The sequence below is a fragment of the Ranitomeya variabilis genome, chromosome 4, assembly GCF_051348905.1.
Source record: "Ranitomeya variabilis isolate aRanVar5 chromosome 4, aRanVar5.hap1, whole genome shotgun sequence".
Classification (NCBI taxonomy): domain Eukaryota; kingdom Metazoa; phylum Chordata; class Amphibia; order Anura; family Dendrobatidae; genus Ranitomeya; species Ranitomeya variabilis.
In genome coordinates this window covers 661,540,362-661,561,581 of record NC_135235.1, presented here as the reverse complement: position 1 = coordinate 661,561,581, position 21,220 = coordinate 661,540,362, and the positions used below count along the sequence as shown (strand labels likewise).

The 21,220-nt window shown below is 45.5% G+C and overlaps 2 protein-coding genes across 2 annotated transcripts in view; both read left to right on the top strand.

The window, feature by feature from the left end:
• Positions 1-15,207, top strand: part of LOC143767522 (uncharacterized) — a 254,632-nt gene extending 239,425 nt beyond the window's left edge. Inside the window, exon 5 of the mRNA XM_077255927.1 lies at positions 13,314-15,207. Within this exon, the coding sequence (XP_077112042.1) occupies positions 13,314-14,845 (1,532 nt within the window). The 3' untranslated portion in view covers positions 14,846-15,207. The remainder of the gene's footprint in view (positions 1-13,313) is intronic.
• LOC143767521 (uncharacterized) overlaps positions 1-21,220 on the top strand; it is a 66,188-nt gene that overhangs the window by 7,852 nt on the left and 37,116 nt on the right. The gene's annotated exons all lie outside the window — the stretch shown is intronic.

The following is a 21,220-nucleotide window of genomic DNA, read 5'->3' as shown; positions in this document are numbered from 1 at the left end:
CTTATTGGATGAATCTACCTTCTCTCATTTCTGTGCTACTGAAAGTTCTCATGGTCCCTACAAGACCAAGTCCAGTCTTTCTGGCTGAACTTCACTTTCTAAAATCGACAACACTAAATGTGCAGAGAGGTCAAGTGTGAATTTCTGTACAATAACAATAGAGTTTCCCTTTATCCTGACTTTTCATTTTCTTTTAAAACCAACCAACAAACAGGATCACGACAAACTACATAAAATATATTACACCTGTGCCATGATATATCTCTAAGCTGTGCATGACTGGTGGCTGTAACATACATTTATTTATGCCTTCAAAAGATGTATTGGTATGGCTCGAGCCCTGGTTTCATGGATTCACTCCACATCATCAATTCCATTATGTTTTCATTCCAAGGAATTCTGATTACTGCATAATCTCTCCTGAAATGGGGGTGCTAATACTTTCTCTACTCGTATCTTTCACTATCTAATATTTCTTCTTGAAACTCATTTGACAGAAAATATTGGCCCTTATGATAGTTTAGATTGCCAAGAACCACCATCTTATGGTCTGTATAAAGTTTTGTCTAGTGCTTCTGGGGTTAATCTTGGTGGCCACCCTCTGGCTTTGGGAGGGCTTTGAATAGCCTCTCTTGGGCTGTCCGTTTGTCACTGATACTCCTGCCCTCGGCTGAGTTAGTTGACCCTTGAGTCCTTGTGCATACTTTCGTGTGATCCCCCTGTTTCTGACCTTGTATGTTCCTGTTTTGCTCTTGTCTGCTGATTCTGTACCATTTGTTCTTCGCCTGGTATTGACTCCTGCTTTATCTTGTGACTGCCCGTTTTGCCTGTTCCCCTGGTACCTCCGTCACTCTCCCTGTATCTGACCTTGGTTCGCCTGACCTCCCCTCAGCCCTGCCGATCCCACCGCTCTCCGATATGTCCTCTGGGAGCTTGCTGGTTGGCTCCGCCCCTGACCCTCCCTCTACGGTCACGTGTCACAGGTCCTGCATGCTGGTGGTCACGTCCGTCCCGGCAAACCCTCCGTGCAATAAGAACCTGGTAACCCAGTACCCAGGTTGAACATGTGTACTAATCCGATCTGTGCATCAGTCGCGGTGTTTCTGATATTATCACTGACCCAAATACATTTTCCGGGTGCATTTGGATATTATGTATCCTGTGCACACTCTTTATGAGCAGGTGAAACATCTGACTCAGATGATACATAAACTGAATGTTGAGCAGCAAGCTCTTCTTCAGTCTCAGCAGCAGGTGATTGATACGGCGAAAGGGACTTTGTCATCAGAAGTCCAGGGGGTGGGTGCCAGAGATGTTACTTTGATTCCTCCTGAACCTCCGGTGAAGTTGCCAGACACCTTCTCTGGAGACAAAGAGAAATTTAGAGTCTTCGAGGAGTGATGTAAACTTTTTTTCTCGTTAAAAACCTGCTCTTCAAGGGATGAAAGTCAGAGGATGGGGTCATAATATCTCTGTTAAGAGGATCCCCTCAGGCTTGGGCTTTTTCTCTCACTTCCACTGCCCCTGAGAGAATGTCTGTGGATGCATTTTTTGAGGCCCTCTGGCTGAGGATATGGTCATGAGTGTGTGTCGGGAGGCATTCAGTCGAGTGGTTTTGCTCGGAGTTCAAAAGCTGGGCTGCTGAAGATTCTTGGGGTGACGCCGCCCTCAGGGGCTTATTCTGCAGAAGTCTGTCAGAGCGTTTAAAGGATGCCTTTGCCTTACATCCCCCACCTGATTCTCTGGAGGATACCATGACCCAGGCTAACCTTAGGCTGCGGGTGAGGGGTGTGATGCAATTGGGAACCCCGTTGTTCCCCAGTGGGAGTTAAGCCATTATCGTATCTGAGGCTATGGAGGTGGGTGCCGTCACATTTAAGGAGAAAGAAAGGAGACGCCGTTGCGAGAAGCAGCTGTGCTTCTATTGTGTGGAATTTGGACATTGGAGGAAGGACTGTCCCTCCCATCCCTCATCAGCCAAGGTGTCGGGAAATGACTAGGTCTGGGTGGTGATCGAGGAGACCACGCAAGAACCTCAGGTACATGCTTCCTCATTTTCAAAGGTTTTGTTGCAAGTGGTACTGCTGGTGGACAGTTGACCTTATTTTTCTACAGCTTTTGTTGATTGCGGTTTGTCCATCAAGTTGATTGACTCCCGTTTGATATCTCAATATAAGATGGGGACTGTTAGGCTGGAGTCTCCGGTTAAAGTGGTGGCCATTGACTCCTCTCACCAAAGAAGGGATTTTCTATGTTTCGGAGGTCTTTTCACTCAAGGTGGGCTCAGTCACTGTTGAAAAAATAAGTTGTTTTGTTTTGAAAGATCTGCCTGCTGAATTGGTATTGGGGTTGTCCTGGTTGTTACCCCACAACCTAGTCATCAATTGGGAGACTGGGGAAATTATTCAGTGGGGTCCTAACTGTGTCGGTCAATGTTATAAATCTGCATTGTTGACTAAATCTGTAAAACCTGTCTCTGTGTCGTCTGTTGGTCTGGACGGTATTCCGGAGTACCTAAAACACTTTGAAGACTCATTCTCTGAAAGCGAGGCCGAGGTCTTACCGCCACATAGACCTTTTGATTGTGTCATTGAGTTGGTTCCCCAAACTAGACCTTCGGGGAGCCTAGAATCTGATAAGGATTTGGGAGGGGAATGAGTGGAAAACTGCGTTTGTCACATCTGAGGGACTCTTTGAAAATCTGGTTATGCCATTTGGTCTTACAAATGTTCCCGCTATATTTCAAAATTTCATTAATGTGGTGTTTGCTGACTTTATAGGCCATTTTGTAGTTATCTACCTTGATGACATTTTGGTGTTCTTCCCTGATAGTCATACCCATCTGTTACATGTACGAACTGTTCTCCAAAGACTCAGGCAAAATCAATTGTTCGCCAAAATGGAGAAATGTTTGTTTTTTGTACAAGAGCTGTCTTTTCTTGGACTGATTGTGTCATGTGAGGGGTTTCGCATGAATCCCAAGAAGGTGCAGGCTATTGTTCACTGGGTCCAAAACCTGGATCTTATGGGTCTTCAGCGCTTCTTGGGATTCGCCAATTATTACCGAAAATTTATTAAGGGGTTTTCACAGGTGGTCAAGCCGCTTACTGATCTCACACACAAGCGTGTGGATGTAAAAAAATTGGTCTGTATCTGTCAAGGACTCCTATTTGACGCTGACATTTTTTTTATGTCCGCTCCGATTTTGGTCCAGCCAGACTCATCCAAACCTTTAAATGTGGAGGTGGATGCTTCTGAGGTGGGGGTGGGAGCAGTGTTGTCCCAAGGACATGCCACTTTGATCAATCTCAAGCCATGTGCCTTCTTTTCCAGGAAGTTCTCTTCAGCTTAAAGAAATTACGATGTGGGAAATAGAGAGCGTCTTGTGGTCAAATTGGCATTTGAAGAATGGAGGCACTTTTTGGAAGGGGCGATTCTTCCGATCACTGTGATTACTGATCATAAAAATTTGCTGTTTATTGAGTCTGCTAAAAGATTGACCCCCAGACAGGCCTGCTGGTTGCTTTTTTTTTTTCTCGGTTTGTTTTCCATTCCTTTTCGTCCTGGGTCCAAAAATGTCAAAGCTGATGCGTTATCTCGAAATTTTGATTCTGTGTCTCCCCCCCGAACTACCGTCCTCCATTCTTCATCCCGTTGTGGTGGTGGCTGAGGTCTCGTCGGAGCTAGGGAGAGAGATTGTTGAAGACCAGTCTCTTGCTCCTGTCTCTTTGCCGGGAGGTAAATTGTTTGTCCCGGAACAATTTCAGTGTAGACTCCTTAAAGAGTTTCATTAGTCTAGGCTGAGTGCTCATCCTGGAATTTCGGGCATGTGAGTGGTCGTGGCTAGAGTTTTTTTGTTCCCCTCGTTGGGTATGGATGTAAAAAAAATTTGTATCTGCATGTGGGGTTTGTGCCCATTCTAAGAGCTCTCATAGCCGGCCGGCAGGGGAACTGATGTCTTTGTCAGTTCCTGATAGACCATGGGCTCATCTGTCCATGGACTTTATCACCAATCTCCCTCCTTCCAGGGGTAATACCGTTGTGTGGGTGGTGGTGGACACGTTTTCCAAGAAGGCCCACTTTGTACCCTTTATCCGCATTACCCTCTGCTGAAACCTTGTCCAAGCTGTTTGTGCAGCTCGTGGTCCACCTGCATTAGGGTACCCATGAATGTGGTGTCTGACATAGGTGTGCAATTTGTAGCTAGGTTCTGGAGAGCGTTCTGTAAAAAATTGGGCATTACATTGTCTTTCTTCTGTGTACCACCCTGAGAGTAATGGTCAGACTGAACGCACCAATGAGTACCTTGAGCAAATTCTTAAATGTTTGGCCTCTGTTGAGCAGGATGATCTGTGTGATTCGTTGCCTTACTGAGCTCGCCTTCAACAGCCACGTGAGTCAGTACACCAGTATGTCCCCATTCCTGGTTAACTATGGGTTCAGTCCACACTTTGGGGAATTTTCCCGCTTGGATTCGGGTTGTCCTGGGGCAGAGGGGTCTATACAGCGTTTAAAAAATCTGTGGGCTGAGGTCTGTCGTAATATCTCCAAAGCTCAGGATAGGTATAAGTTCTTCGCAGACAAGAAGAGAGTCTCGGGTCGTACATTTCAGGTTGTAGAAAAGGTTTGGCTTTCCACGTGGAATATTAAACTCAAGGTTCCGTCAGCTAAGTTGGGTCCAAAGTTCATTGGTCCATATGAAAACGTGGAAATAGTTAATCCCTCATTCAAGATTTCCAATGTGTTCCACAAGTCCTTTTTAAAACCCTTGGTTCATGTTGAGGAGGATTCTGTGTCAGCTGTTCCTCTGGTGTTTTTGGAGGGTCACATAGAATATGAGGTTGAACACATTGCAGATTCTCGTCTTGTACGTCACTCCTTGTATTATCTGGTACACTGAAAGGGGTATGGTCCATAGGGTCGATCTTGGGTCCATGCCCTGTCTGTAAGCAACGATCGTCTGGTTCGGGCGTTTCATGCCAGGTACTGTCATGGTCTTTATGAAGTTTTGTCTAGTGCTTCTGGCGTTAATCTTGGTGCCTTCCTCTGGCTTTGGGAGGGCTTTAAATAGCCTCTCTTGGGCTGTCCGTTTGTCAGTGATACTCCTTCCCTCGGCTGAGTTAGTTGACCCTTGAGAGCTTGTGCCTTGTGCATGCTTTTGTGTGATCCCCCTGTTTCTGACCTGGTCTGTTCCCGTTTTGTGCTTGTCTGCTGATTCTGTACCGTTTGTTGTTCGCCTGGTATTGACTCCTGCTTCGTCTTGCAACTGCCCGTTTTGCCTGTTCCCCTGGTACCTTCCTCGCTCTCCCGGTATCTGACTCTCGGCTTTGACCTGAGCATACTCTTGTTTTTCGTTCCGATTCCCCACTGATTTCCCAGCACTGACCTTGGTTCACCTGACCTCCCTTGGTTCAACCTGACAATACCCTATATATACGCTTGTGCACTACAATCTGGGCACATTTCAGGGTTGAGAAGGGAAGGAGCGCCATTTAGCTATTTGAATCCAGATCTTACTGGAATAGTTTGCAGACAGTGTATTGGGAACAGTGTTTGTGACCACCTGGCAGCTCAAAAGATGGCCACTAAGAACAGGCTTGGCGCTATCTACTCCATTTTCCTGATCCCAAGATTGTCTTACTCATCACGAATTAACAACTCTAAATGGATCTGGACTAATAGAGAGACCACCCAGGCTTGGGCGATAGTGTTGCCTGCTGTTTGTTGGGGTAAAATGGAAAGAACAATAGTTAGGTGGCTGGGTCAGAACCAGTAAGGCAGAGAAATTACAAAATCAGAAGACGCAATAGTAGTCAGCAACAAGGCTGTGATCACAACAGGATACAAATACACATGCCGGGAGCTATGAATAGAGAACTGAACCAGAGGAGAACAAGGCTGTATCTGGTAGCTTCTTTCAATATGCTTCGAGCTTTCGTAGAATATGGTGCTATGCAATTGGCCGAATCAGGGTGAAGATTACTTCAGCTGGACAGCACATACACCCATACTGCCACACTGAATTGCACTACTTGCCCCAGGCACCCTAATCTTAGTGACTGAACTGAGCCTTCATCATCCAGAGCTTAAGGTTCCAGCGTTTACCCCATTACCAGCCCCGCCTGCCATGTGAATGGACACGCCTGGTGACAAAAGCAGACTGTCACGGGGAGACTAGGTGGGCGAGAGCTAATAACCCGGGCCCCTGCAATTTCCCTCAGACTAGGGAAATCCTGACTGACCCTCTACCTGAAGTTTACACTGATGGTGTGCATGACCAGGGCTCCACCCTCTCCCTGTCTCCTGATTCAGCCCTAGACTGAAAACCTCCGCCCACCACCCAGTGAATGCAATAGACCAATACCCACAGTTAGAACAGAAAAGGATAAAGGAAAATATACACCACGCCGCAGTCAATCAGGAATACACTATAAATGTGCAGGGCAAAATGAATACAAATATAGGAAGGAGTAAATAAGACAAAGGAAAATACACCACCAGCAACGATTCTCCAACAACCAGCTCTCCACTCCAGACCGAGATAACAACGGATAAGACAAAAGCTATAATCGGCGACGCCCAATGTTCAGGAGAACTATTTAAAGGCAGTGGGCATGGCCCAGCTTCCAATCCGAGCAGCAGATAAATTAACCCCGGAGCATCTAGGTAAAACCTAGCCGACGCCAATGAGCGCATAGTGGTCAAAAGCGGAATTACCGCTGTCTGTCGAACGACCTGGTCTGAACAGCGTCCGACATGACAGTACCCCGCCTTCTACGAGGGACCCCAGGGCCCCCACGGCTTATAGGACCCGGCTTGTCCAGATGGCGGCGGGGAAAAAACCTGACCAGCCGATCCGCATGAACATCCGAGGCTGGTACCCAGGACCTCTCCTCAGGCCCATAACCACGCCAGTGTACCAAGTACTGTAAAGTGCGGCGCACTACACGAGAGTCAACCTTGGAGACTTCAAATTCAAAATTACCATCCACCAAGACTGGAGGTGGCATAGGCGCCGTGTCCACAGAACCTACCACCTTCTTTAGAAGAGACCTGTGGAACACGTTGTGTATCTTATACACCGTAGGAAGCTCCAATCGGTACGCTACTGGGTTAATGACGGCGGTGACCCTAAACGGACCAATAAACCATGGACCCAATTTAAGGGATGGTATCTTGAGTCTTATGTTTTTTGTGGACAACCACACCCAGTCATCCACACTCAGGTCCGGACCTGGCACACGTCTACTGTCAGCCACACGTTTGTACCTGGCACCCACACTCAACAGGCGCTGTTTAACTCTCCTCTAGACTGATGACAATTGTGCTCCTAACTGGTCTTCCTCCGGGACGCCGGAAGAGCCCCTCTGACTCAAAGTACAAAATTGAGGATGAAGACCCCTAAACACAAAAAAACGGAGACTCCCCAGATGACTCCTGGCGGTGATTATTGATGGCAAACTCAGCCAAAGGAAGGAACGTCAACCACTCCTCCTGGTTATCAGAGACAAAGCAGCGTAAGTACTGTTCCAAATTTTGATTCATACGCTCGGTCTGACCATTCGACTGAGGATGAAACTCTGAAGAATGAGACAACTTGATCCCCAGCCGTGAGCAAAATGCTTTCCAAAATTTTGCCACAAACTGAGACCCCCTATCAGAAACGATGTCAGACGGAACCCCATGAAGTCTGACCACTTCCTGCACAAATACCTGAGCCAGAGTCTTAGCGTTAGGTAACGAAGGCAAAGACACAAAGTGCGACATTTTTGAGAACCGATCAACAATCACCAAGATGACCGTGTTCCCAGCTGAGGAAGGCAAGTCAGTGATAAAATCCATGGAGATTTCCGTCCATGGCTTACTAGGTACCTCGAGAGGAAGTAGTGTGCCAACAGGACGGGAGCGGGGCGTCTTAGTCCTAGCACACGTGGTGCAAGCCGACACGTATGAGACCACGTCCTGTCGTATCTTGGGCCACCAAAACCGACGTGACACCAACTCCAAGGTACCCCTAACCCCTGGATGGCCAGCCAGGACAGTATCATGATGCTCCGCCAAAACCTTTGAGCGGAGATGAAGCGGTACAAACGTTTTGTTGATGGGAAGCTCAGATGGTACCTCTTCCTGAGCCTCGGCAATCTCAGCCTCAACCTCGGTAGTGAGAGCCGAAACCACAACAAACTTTTGGAGGATGGGTACTGGATCCTCCCGAGGTTCCCCCCCGGAAAACACCTGGACAGAGCATCCCCCTTCGTGTTTTTAGAACCAGGTCTGTAAGTGACAACAAAGTTGAACTGCGTGAAAAACAATGCCCAGCGAGCCTGCCTGGGGGACAGACGCTTGGCAGACTCCAAATAAAGCAAATTCTTATGGTCGGTAATAACCGTAACCTGATGAACCGACCCCTCCAAGAAGTGTCGCCATTCCTCAAAGGCCAACTTGATTGCCAACAACTCCTGTTGCCGATATCGTAGTTACGTTCGGCAGACAACAGTTTCATGGAAAAATAGGTGCACGGACGCAAACCGCTCAAGGATGAGCCTTGTGACAACACCGACCCCACACCAACCTCAGACGCATCGACTTCCACCACAAAAGGTTTTGATACATCTGGCTGCACCAGAATGGGAGCCGAAACAAACCTGTTTTTAAGAGATTCAAATGCGCACACAGCAGCCTCAGGCCAAACGGAGAAATTGGTACCCTTTTTAGTCATGTCAGTTAGCGGTTTAGCAATGATGGAAAAATCCTTGATAAATTTCCTATAGTAGTTAGAAAACCCAAGGAACCGCTGAAGTGCTTTCAGGTTATCAGGACGTTCCCAATGCAGCACCGCTTGCACCTTAGCGGCATCCATTTTAAACCCAGAAGCAGACACAATATAACCCAAGAAAGGCAACTCTTGAACAGAAAATACACATTTCTCAAGTTTAGCATACAGCTTATTCTCTCTGAGAAGCTGTAACACCTGCCTGACATGATCTAAATGAGTATCACGGTCGCAAGAATATATGAGGATGTCATCAAGGTACACAATAACGAATTTCCCCAAAACATGCGAGAACACATCATTTATGAAATGTTGGAACACTGCAGGTGCGTTAGTCAACCCAAATGGCATCACCAAATTTTCAAAATGACCCTCAGGGGTATTAATAGCCGTCTTCCACTCATCACCTTGATGGACTCTTATGAGGTTGTATGCCCCCCTGAGGTCAAGCTTGGTAAACCACTTAGCACCTGCCACCTGGTTGAACAAATCCGGTATCAATGGATTAGGGTATGGATCACGAACCGTAATCTGGTTTAACTCCCTGAAATCCAGACACGGCCGTAATCCCCCATCTTTCTTCTTAACGAAGAAGAACCCCGCTGCCACTGGTGAGGAAGAAGGCCTGATGTGCCCTTTGCTCAAACTTTCAGAAATGTAATCCTTGAGCGCTTGTCTCTCCGGACCGGAGATGTTAAACATCCTTGCTTTAGGCAACTTGGCCCCTGGTTTAAAACTGATAGAACAGTCATAGGGGCGGTGTGGTGGCAACTCTGAACAACCCTTCTCAGAGAACACATCTGCATAATCCTGAAGTGACTCAGGAACGCTTGGTCACAGCGGACACACATGTGGCCAGGCAATTCTCCTGACCGAAATCACTCCACTGGATTATGTCCTGAGTTTTCCAGTCAATAACCGGGTTGTGTGTAGACAACCATGGAAAACCCAGAAACAATTATGCCGGAAGACTCTTGAGCGCCTTACATGTGACCTGCTCGAAATGAAGAACCCCAATGTGGAGTTTAACCTCAGCCACAAACTCTGTAATCTCCCCCTGTGGGAGAGGAGCAGAATTGATGGTGACCACGTGGATAGGATGAGGCAGTTTTTCAATCCTAAAACCAGCAGTGCGCGCAAACTCCTCATCAATGAGATTTGTGGCAGAACCACTATCCACAAAAACAGTGATTGGTATCTCTCTGCCAGCGACAACAACTTTGGCAGGGAGCATGCACTGAGAAACCATCATGGAGGATATACATAAGCTCAGATTGGACTCCTCCACACCCTCTGAGCTTAGAAGTTTTCCGCCGTTGCGTTTTTCTTTAACAGCAGAGGACAGATATTAATAAAATGACCAGTTTTACCACAGAAAAAACAGGCTCCCTGCTTCCTGAGTACAGGGGTACGGTTCTTAATATGTGACACCCCTGCGATTTGCATAGATTCCGTGGGCTCACCTGCAGCAACCTCACGTGAACCTAAACCTTCACCCACAGGCGGCGACTCATGATTCCCCTGACGCAAACGGCGATCAATGCGGACAACAAGACTTATAGCGGAATCTAGTGAAGCAGGAGTCTCGTACATCAGGAGGGCTTTTTTAACCCTATTAGAAACTCCATGAATAAAGTGACTCCGCAGCGCAGGCTCATTCCATTGAGTGTCAACCGCTCAGCGGCGAAAATCAGAACAGTAATCCTCTGCAACACGCTCCCCCTGGCAAATAGTCCGTAACTTAGATTATGCTAGAGCCATTCTGTCTGGATCGTCGTAAATGTGTCCTAGAGCAGAAAAGAAACTCTCCACTGAGTTAAATTCAGCAGACGGCAACGAAAATGCCCATGCTTGGGGATCCCCGCTTAACAATGACAACACCAGGCCCACACGCTGAGCCTCATTACCGGAGGAGATCGGGCGCATACGGAAATACAGTTTGAAAGCTTCACGAAAAGAAACAAATTTACTGCGTTCTCCAGCAAATTTTTCAGGTAAATGAAACTTGGGCTCATTAACTCCTCCTGTCGCTCCAGCTTGTATATTAGATACTGCTAGTCCCTGTTGCTGCACTGCTCCCCTCAACTCAGTGACCTGTAGGGACAGCACCTCCAACTGCTGGGTTATGGAAGTCATAAAATCCATGAGGGAAGAGAAGAAAAAAAAGACTTCCTTTTTTTTTTTTGTTATGGCTGATTATAATGTCACGGGGAGACTAGGTGGGCGAGAGCTAATAACCCGGGCCCCTGAAATTTCCCTCAGACTAGGGAAATCCTGACTGACCCTCTACCTGAAGTTTACACTGATGGTGTGCATGTCCAGGGTTCCACCCTCTCCCTGTCTCCTGATTCAGCCCTGAACTGAAAACCTTCGCCCACCACCCAGTGAATGCAATAGACCAATACCCACAGTTAGAACAGACAAGGATAAAGGAAAATATACACCACGCCACAGTCAATCAGGAATACACTATAAATGTGCAGGGCAAAATGAATACAAATATAGGAAGTAGTAAATAAGACAAAGGAAAATACACCACCAGCAACGATTCTCCAACAACCAGCTCTCCACTCCAGACCGAGATAACAACGGATAAGACAGAAGCTATAATCGGCGACGCCCTATGTTCAGGAGAACTATTTAAAGGCAGTGGGCATGGCCCAGCTTCCAATCCGAGCAGCAGATAAATTAACCCCGGAGCATCTAGGTAAAACCTAGCCGACGCCAATGAGCGCATAGTGGTCAAAAGCGGAATTACCGCTGTCTGTCGAACGACCTGGTCTTAACAGCGTCCGACATGACACAGACATCCTAGGAGCAGATCTCAGAAGAGATGTGACAGCATCTGCAGAAGCCCTAATATGAGAAAAATTCAGAAAACCAGAGTAGTAGAAATCCCCATAAAGTGACTCCATTTTAGAAATTTTAACCCTGAGATAATCTATTGGAGTAGTGACTATTTTTGATTCCACAGGCACTTTCCGGAAATTAGCACGCAGTGGATGTGGGAGAAAAAAAAATGCCAATATGCCATTTTATTACCCAACACAGAGTGCCCAGATTGTGCTCCAGGAAACACACACATCGTAAATTAAGTGGGTTCTTCTCACTATAGTAATGCCATATACATGGATGCTATATGTGGTTTGGGCACACTGAAAGGCTCAGAAGCAACAAGGATATTTGACTTTGGGAGAGTGGTTATTGATGGATTGGTTAATGGAAGCCATGTATCTGCACCTCAAAAACATTTATAGAATTCAACCCTTTCTTCCTTTCGACTACAAAAACTTTCACTGTTTCTCTTATCCATTCTCATCTGGACTATTGCAACTCTCTACTAATCGGTCTCCCACTTACCAAACTCTCCCCTCTCCAATCTGTCTTGAATGCTGCAGCCAGGATCATATTCTTCACCAATCGTTACACCTATGCCTCTACCTTGTGCCAGTCATTACACTGGTTACCCATCCACTCCAGCATCCAGTACACACTTATTACCTACATCCACAAAGCAATCCATGGCTCACCACCACCCTACATTTCCTCCCTCATCTCAGTCTACCACCCTACCCGTGCCCTCCATTCTGCTTATGACCTGAAGTTAGCATCCTCAATAATCAGAACCTCCCACTCCCGTCTCCAAGAGTTTTCACGTGCTGCGCCAATTCTTCGGAATGCACTACCCAGGTTAATACGATTAATCCCCAATCCCCACAGTTTTAAGAGTGCCCTCAAAATGCATTTGTTCAGACTGGCCTACCGTCTCAACGCATTAACCTAAATATCCCTGTGTTGCCAATGAAATTTTTTTACCATAACCAGGTTCCTTGCATCATGTTCTCACATGCTTTATGCATTTAATAGCCCTATGTGTCTGTACTGTTACATACTTAGGCTGATAACCGGTTCATGCAGCATTACATGAACACCCGATTTTTACACTTTGGCTGGTCCGAAGAATGAAGGCAAACGTTACCATCCACCTTTTGTGTCTCCTCTTTTCCTCATAGATTGTAAGCTTGTGAGCAGGGACCTCATTTCTGTAGGAACCTCTTTTGATCTTTGTCTTTGTTATGCTTAATGTCCATTGTCTGTACAAGTCCCCTCTAAAATGTAAAGTGCTTCGGAATATGTCGACACTATAGAAATACAATTATTATGTTACTTTTCAAGAGCCTTTAAGCAACTAATAATGTGGAAACCTCTGTTTTTCCACTAACAGATGATTGACCTGAGTGGGGACTTTGGTTTTTTTTTTGTGAGATGAATAGAAGTTTTTATTAGTATTATGTTCGGCAACATAATGTTTCTTTGAGGCTTTTTGTTTCATATTTGGAGGCAGAATTAACAGTTCAACAACACGCTCTACTGGTTCATCCTTTGAGATTTCCTATTACACTGTGAACTGTCATTGTCTTAATGAAGAATTCAGTATTTTTACATAACTTGTCATTTTTACAGACAGTTTAAGTAGAAATGTGAAATGACATTCAAAGATATTTTATTCAAAAATAATAATTGGTTTATATCTTGGCAGATGACTGTACCAAGAGATCAGAGGAACAGTTAACATCTTCAATTTTTAAATCAGATGATTTTGAGACCCCAGTGGATACAAATGAAGTAAACACCTTTACACCAAATATCGCATCATCCCTTCACAGCAAAGATCTCTCATCTGATCCTTTGAAACAAGTCCTGTCTTCTGACTCATTAGCGACAACTCAGGAAAATCAGAGTCACAAAATAAGCACTGAACATGGAAATACTCCTAAATCAAAGAATCCATTTGCATGTTCAGAATATGAAAACAGTTTTCCCATCAAAAAGTCTTTTCCTAAACATCCAAAAATTCACAGAGTGGAGAAAAGTTTTTCTTGTTCCAAGTGTGTTAAATGTTTTAAGCACAAATCGCATCTTGTTAGACACCAAAGAACCCACACAGGGGAGAAACCTTTTTCATGTTCAGAATGTGGGAAATGTTTTAACGACAAATCACATTTGGTTAAGCACCAGAGAACCCACACAGGGGAGAAACCTTTTTCATGTTCAGAATGTGGGAAATGTTTTAACAACAAATCAGCTTTGGTTAAGCACCAGAGAACCCACACAGGGGAGAAGCCTTTTTCCTGTTCAGAATGTGGGAAATGTTTTAATCAGAAATGTAATCTTGTTATACACCAGAGAACCCACACAGGGGAGAAGCCTTTTCCATGTTCAGAATGTGTGAAATGTTTTAATAAGAAATCAGATTTGGATCAGCACCAGAGAATCCACACAGGGGAGAAACCTTTTTCATGTTCAGAATGTGGGAAATGTTTTAACGACAAATCATATTTGGTTAGACACCAGAGAACCCACACAGGGGAGAAATCTTTTTCATGTTCAGAATGTGGGAAATGTTTTAACAACAAATCAGCTTTGGTTAAGCACCACAGAACCCACACAGGGGAGAAGCCTTTTTCCTGTTCAGAATGTGGGAAATGTTTTAGGGAGAAATCAGATTTGGGTATGCACCAGAGAACACACACACAGGGGAGGAGAATCCTTTTTCCTGTTCAGAATGTGGGAAATGTTTTAATCAGAAATGTCATCTTGTTAGACACCAAAGAACCCACACAGGGGAGAAGGCTTTTTCATGTTCAGAATGTGGGAAATGTTTTAATCATAAATCGTCTTTGGTTAAGCACCAGAGAACCCACACAGGGGAGAAGCCTTTTTCCTGTTCAGAATGTGGGAAATGTTTTAAGGAGAAATCAGATTTGGGTATGCACCAGAGAACACACACAGGGGAGGAGAATCCTTTTTCCTGTTCAGAATGTGGGAAATGTTTTAATCAGAAATGTAATCTTGTTATACACCAAAGAACCCATACAGGGGAGAAGGCTTTTTCATGTTCAGAATGTGGGAAATGTTTTAATTAAAAATCGGCTTTGGTTAAGCACCAGAGAACCCATACAGGGGAGAAGCCGTTTTCCTGTTCAGAATGTGGGAAATGTTTTACAAATAAATCCGATTTGGTTAAGCACCAGAGAACCCACTCAGGGGAGAAACCTTTTGTCTGTCTAGAATGTGGGAAATATTTTAACAAGAAATGCAATCTTGTTATACACCAACGAACTCACACAGGGGAGAAGCCTTTTTCATGCTCAGAATGTGGCAAATGTTTTGTAACAAAATATCTTCCTCGTCACCAAAGAATTCACACAAGGGAGAACCCTTTTTCATGTTCATAATATAGGAAATATTTTGCACTAAAATTAACTCTTTAACATCAGAAAAGTCACAAAGGGGTGAAGCCTTTTTCATGATCAGAATGTTGGAAATGTTTTAACCAAAAAATGTATTTCCTAAAGGGGTTGTCCATTATTAGGACAACCCCTTGTCATTTTTAATGTTTGTCATATTTCAAATAAAAATATTCATACTCACTTTCCGTGCCAGTGTCGTTCCAGTGGTCTTGGCACTCACGTTCCCAAGGCTCATGTGAGGTTGTTACAAAATCAGCGCTGGCTTCACTGTTCCTGCCTTCGGATGTATTGAACATCAACAGGAAGCTAGGGCCACCACTTCTCTCTGACTTAAGGTACCGTCACACTAAACGATATCGCTAGTGATCCGTGACGTTGCAGCATCCTGGCTAGCCATATCGTTTAGTTTGACAAGCAGCAGCGATCTGGATCCTGCTGTGATATCGCTGGTCGTTGAAGAAAGTTCAGAACTTTATTTGATCGTCAGACCGGCGTTTATCGTCGTGTTTGACACCAAAAGCAACGATGCCAGCGATGTTTTACACTGGTAACCAGGGTAAATATCGGGTTACTAAGCGCAGGGCCGCACTTAGTAACCCGATGTTTACCCTGGTTACCAGTGTAAAATGTAAAAAAAAACAAACAGCACATACTCACCTTCGCGTCCCCCGGCGTCCGCTTCCCACACTGACTGAGCGCCGGCCGTAAAGTGAAAGTACAGCACAGCGGTGACGTCACCGCTCTGCTGTTAGGGCCGGCGCTCAGTCAGTGCAGGAAGCGGACGCCGGGGGATGCGAAGGTAAGTATATAGTGTTTGGGTTTTTTTACATTTTACGCTGGTAACCAGGGTAAACATCGGGTTACTAAGCGCAGCCCTGCGCTTAGCAACCCGATGTTTACCCTGGTTACCCGGGGACCTCGGCATCGTTGGTTGCTGGAGAGCGGTCTGTGTGACAGCTCTCCAGCGACCAAACAGCGACGCTGCAGTGATCGGCATCGTTATCTGTATCGCTGCAGCGTCGCTTAATGTGAAGGTACCTTTACTCTTATTGTTTGATATGTCCAAAAGTGGAGACAGTGAACCAAGTTTAAGAACGCACATGCTTTTGAAACACATTTGGTATTCTATTAGCCTTTTCCCTATGTTCCCTGTGATTTTTAAATACATTTTTCCTACATGTTTCAACCAAGAAAGAAAAAAAGACTTTTTGATATGACTAAAGGTACCTTCACATTAAGCGACGCTGCAGCGATAGCGACAACGATGCCGATCGCTGCAGCGTCGCTGTTTGGTCCCTGGAGAGCTGTCACACAGACCGCTCTCCAGCGACCAATGATGCCGAGGTCCCCGGGTAACCAGGGTAAACATCGGGTTGCTAAGCGCAGGGCCGCGCTTAGTAACCCGATGTTTACCCTGGTTACCAGTGTAAAATGTAAAAAAAACAAACACTACATACTCACCCTCACGTCCCCCGGCGTCCGCTTCCTGCACTGACTGAGCGCCGGCCCTAACAGCAGAGCGGTGACGTCACCGCTGTGCTGTACTTTCACTTTACGGCCGGCGCTCAGTCAGTGTGGGAAGCGGACGCCGGGGGACACGAAGGTGAGTATGTGCTGTTTGTTTTTTTTACATTTTACACTGGTAACCAGGGTAAACATCGGGTTACTAAGCGTGGCCCTGCGCTTAGCAACCCGATATTTACCCTGGTTACCAGTGTAAAACATCGCTGGCATCGTTTCTTTTGGTGTCAAACACGACGATACACGCCGGTCTGACGACCAAATAAAGTTCTGAACTTTCTTCAACGACCAGCGATATCACAGCAGGATCCTGATCGCTGCTACCTGTCACACACAACGATATCGCTAGCCAGGACGCTGCAACGTCACGGATCGCTAGCGATATCGTTTAGTGTGACGGTACCTTAATTCTTTATTTTTTCAAAGTAAAAATATAATAAGTTTAAACATGTCTTGGATTTGTAGAGTTGAAGCTGGATTAATCTTTCCTTTTCCGGTGAGAAGGGGTTGTCCAAGTAGTGGCCATCCCCTTTAAACATCAAAAATCTCACACAGCGAGAAACCATTATCATACCTACAGTAGAGTGTGAAAAATTAATTACTAGAAATCGTATTTTGTTGACCATCAAAAATAACTCAGAATGTGAGACACTACATATGTTATTGACAAATTGTACAAAAACATAACAGTCGTATGATTAAAGGATAATTACTAGGGATGAGTGAACATGCTCAGTGATACTCTGATATCACTTGAGTATCTGGATGCTTGTAAATACTCGTTGAGCATTAGCCGCTGCTCAGATTTGAAGTTTGAATCCCCACTTTGCATGTATGGTGTCTTACACAGCCAGTAAACATGCTGGGGATTACCTTCAAGTCAATATAATGCCTTAGCCGTCTCAGTAGTGGCATTACAATGATTGGCTGGCCATCTATATATATATATATATATATATATATATATATATATATATTCCACACGCCTTCTTATTTAAAGATTTTTCTGTATTTACATGACTGAAAATAGTACATTCATACTGAAGGCATCAAAACTATGAATTAACACATGTGGAATTATGTACTTAACAAAAAAGTGTGAAACAACTGAAAATATGTCTTATATTCTAGGTTCTTCAAAGTAGCCACCTTTTGCTTTGATGACTGCTTTGCACACTCTTGGCATTCTGTTGATAAGCTTCAAGAGGTAGTCACCGGATAGGATTAGATGAACAGCTCAGCAGACAGTATCACACAGAATAGGAGTAGATACACAGCTCAGCAGACAGTATCACGCAGGACAGGATTAGATACATGGCTCAGCAGACAGTATCACACAGTATAGGATAGCGATACACCTCTCAGCAGACCGTATCACAATAGGATTAGATACACAGCTCAGCAGACAGTATTACATACAATAGGATTAGATACATGGCTCAGCAGACAGTGTCACACTGGATTAGATACACAGCTCAGCAGACAGTATCACACAGGATAGGATTAGATACACGGCTCAGCACGCAGTATCACACAGTATAGGATTAGATAAACGGTTCAGCAGACTATCACACAGGAGAGGATTAGCTACACAGCTCGGCAGACGGTATCACACAGGATAGGATTAGATACACAGCTCAGCAACAGGATGTGCCAAAGGAGGTGATTACATATGACTCAGCAGACAGAATCACACAGGATAGGATTAGATACATGGCTCAGCAGACAGTATCACATAGGATAGAATTAGATACACAGCTCAGCAGTCAGTATCACACAGGATAGGATTAAATACACAGCTCATCGACAGGATGTGCCAAATGACATGATTAGATATATAACTCAGCAGACAGTATCACACAGGATAGGATTAGATACACTGCTCGGCAGACAGTAACAGGATAGGATTAGATACACGGCTTTGTTAAATATGCTTATGGAACACTCCTATGGGGCCGTAGGGTACTCTGTACCAGGTCCTTCGGTTCACGAGTGGGAATGTCATGATGGCTGACCTGGCCCATGGCCCTGGGACGTCCGTGTAAAAGGGAAAGGTCTTTAAAGGGGAAATGTTCGTATTCGATCAGGGTGACCAACACTGTTTTAAGGGGGTCCGCTGGGGTGATGTTATGGCAGCTAGATGGTATACTTTCTCACAGGTGAAGTATGTCCTCAGGGCTTCCCTGTATGTAAATGGTGGTTGGTGAGAGGCGCAGAGAAGAACGAGGACACAAGGTTGCAGTCTCTTTACCTTTACTGAAGACTTAGGAATCCACAGACCAGAGCACCAGACCACAGGGTAGGCAGAGTCCGACTGGTTTGGAGGCAAGTCCAGAGTCCCCTTGTCCAGGTGGAAATCAGTAACCTTCCTCTAGCGCCATGGTGTTGTAGTTCCTTACTGCCTAAGGCTTCACATAAGGTCCTCACAGATGTAATGTCTCTCTGTCCCCCGGATAGGACCTACTCGTATGACTGGTGGCTTGAGGCGGTTTATAGGGACTCTATCATGCCCCAGCCTCTAAGTGGTGCCACCGTGCCTCCTGGGTGTAGGGTGGACAGGTAATGTGAAATTAGCTGTCCTGCCGGTCTCTGGAGCAAGGCATAAAGGGTCGTTCCTCCCTCGGTGTTCCAGCTACCGGGCTTCTGCGCCTCAGAAGGAGGCAGCCTTTGTAGGGCTGGTCCCCTGCTGGTATCCACTCCTTTTGCTATGACTTCCTTCACCCTCTCTGCAATGCCGTTCTGTGTCTCTTATTAGGAGCTGCAGCTCTTAGGGCATGCACAGCTCTGTATCCTCCTTCGATCTCTGACAGGATCCCACCCGTGTCAGGGAACAACTACCTGAGCAAAGCTCAGCCAGCAACTCAATAACTTTCCCTACAGGTCACCAGTTTTATCTATCTGGGGAGTGACCTAATAGGAGCAGGAGCTCCCCCTGGTGGCCTGGAGTGTGAAATGTGTTGCATGTTTGTGATACCTGGATGCAGTTGTCCTTCTTTGCCTCCAAACGTAACATCACTCTCCCCTGGAGGAACATGACATTACTGCAACGACCAGGACCCTGGTGGCGCTGCACTCCCTCCCCCCCATTAAATCCAGTACTCCCGGACTGGGAAAAGAAAACAACAGTTACAGGTTAGCAAAAGACATGCAAATTTTATAAATGCTATGAAACAAATAAATATAACTAATGCTTCCCTTTATGGGAGGTGAGGACTCTTGAACATTGCATAACAAAACATATTTACATTGTGAGCTCACTTTTAGAAATGGGACAATTTAGCAAAACAGTACCTTAACTAAGGCTCGTTTCACATTCTCGTTTCCCTGAGCTGCGGCAGGCTGCGGACTTCCTCCGTGAAACCCCGCTCTCGGCTGCACCTCCGCCGCTAGCTCCGCCTACTTCTGCATGCGGCTCGCATGCGACCTGCGTACCTATCTTTAACATTAGGTACGCAGGTCGTGCGGCTGTATGTGGAGGCTGCCGCATGCGTTGTTTTGATGTTGCGGAAAAAAAAATGCTACAGGCTGCGTCCTACGCTGGTCGCCGCATCGTCAAAATGACGCATGCGGCAGTCTCTGCATACAGCCGCACGACCTGCGTACCTATTGTTAAAGATAGGTACGTAGGTCGCATGCGGGCCGCATGCAGAAGCTAGCAACGGAGGTGCGGCCAAGGGCGGAGCTTCACGGAGGAAGTCCGCAGCCGTCCGCAGATCAGGGAAACGCGAATGTGAAACCAGCCTTACTATGAAATGCGATTACCCGAATGGGTATACTATCTATCAAGTGCAAAGGCAAACGTTCTATCTTTATTCAAGTGCAAATCAACATCTGATTACTTTTATTCTTCTTCAAGTGCAGAACAGTCTATCAACCCCCACGGGCTCGCTGCATTTTCCTTCAATTTATTCTCTTTATTTTATTCAAAAGTGTATCAGGATATCAATACTCATTATCGGCTATATTCTAACTAGATTCAAGTTTCAGCTTTCAATTCTATCTCCTATATTAACTCTCTTAATATACTCTGTCAAGTGCAACAACTAAACATTCCCTTTAAGGGGGTAAACAGTATTCAAGTTTCTTTTACTGAGGTAGTGCAAAGTATCAATACTCAAGTCAATTATTAACGTGGTAACAGCAAGAACGATGTGGGGGACCTGTTATCAACCCCCAACGTTGGTTTGGGCGGGCTACAAGGCATGTATCCAGACCCGGAATTCTGCCACACCAACGGGTTTTTCTTCAGGTCTCTGTAAGACAAAACAGTTCTCACAACAAGATTAGCAGCAGTCTATTTTTGAATCAGTCTCTGTAAAAGCTCCTCTTTTGTAAAACCAGTAGGAAGCACATTTAAGAAGGTGCTAACTATTTACAAGCAAGTCCAGCCCTACCCACGCCCGCAAGTGGGCAGAACCAAGGTGCACCTTGTAGGTGCCAACTATGTGCAATGGAAAGTGTGTGGACCATTCACTGTCCATGATCCGAATGTCCTTTAACACCTTAAGCCCCGAGGGTGGTTTGCACATTAATGAAAGGCCAATTTTTACAATTCTGACCACTGTCCCTTTATGAGGTTATAACTCTGAAAACCTTCAACGGATCCTGGTGATTCTGACATTGTTTTCTCAAGACTTCTTGTACTTCATGATAGTGGTAAAATTTCTTTGAT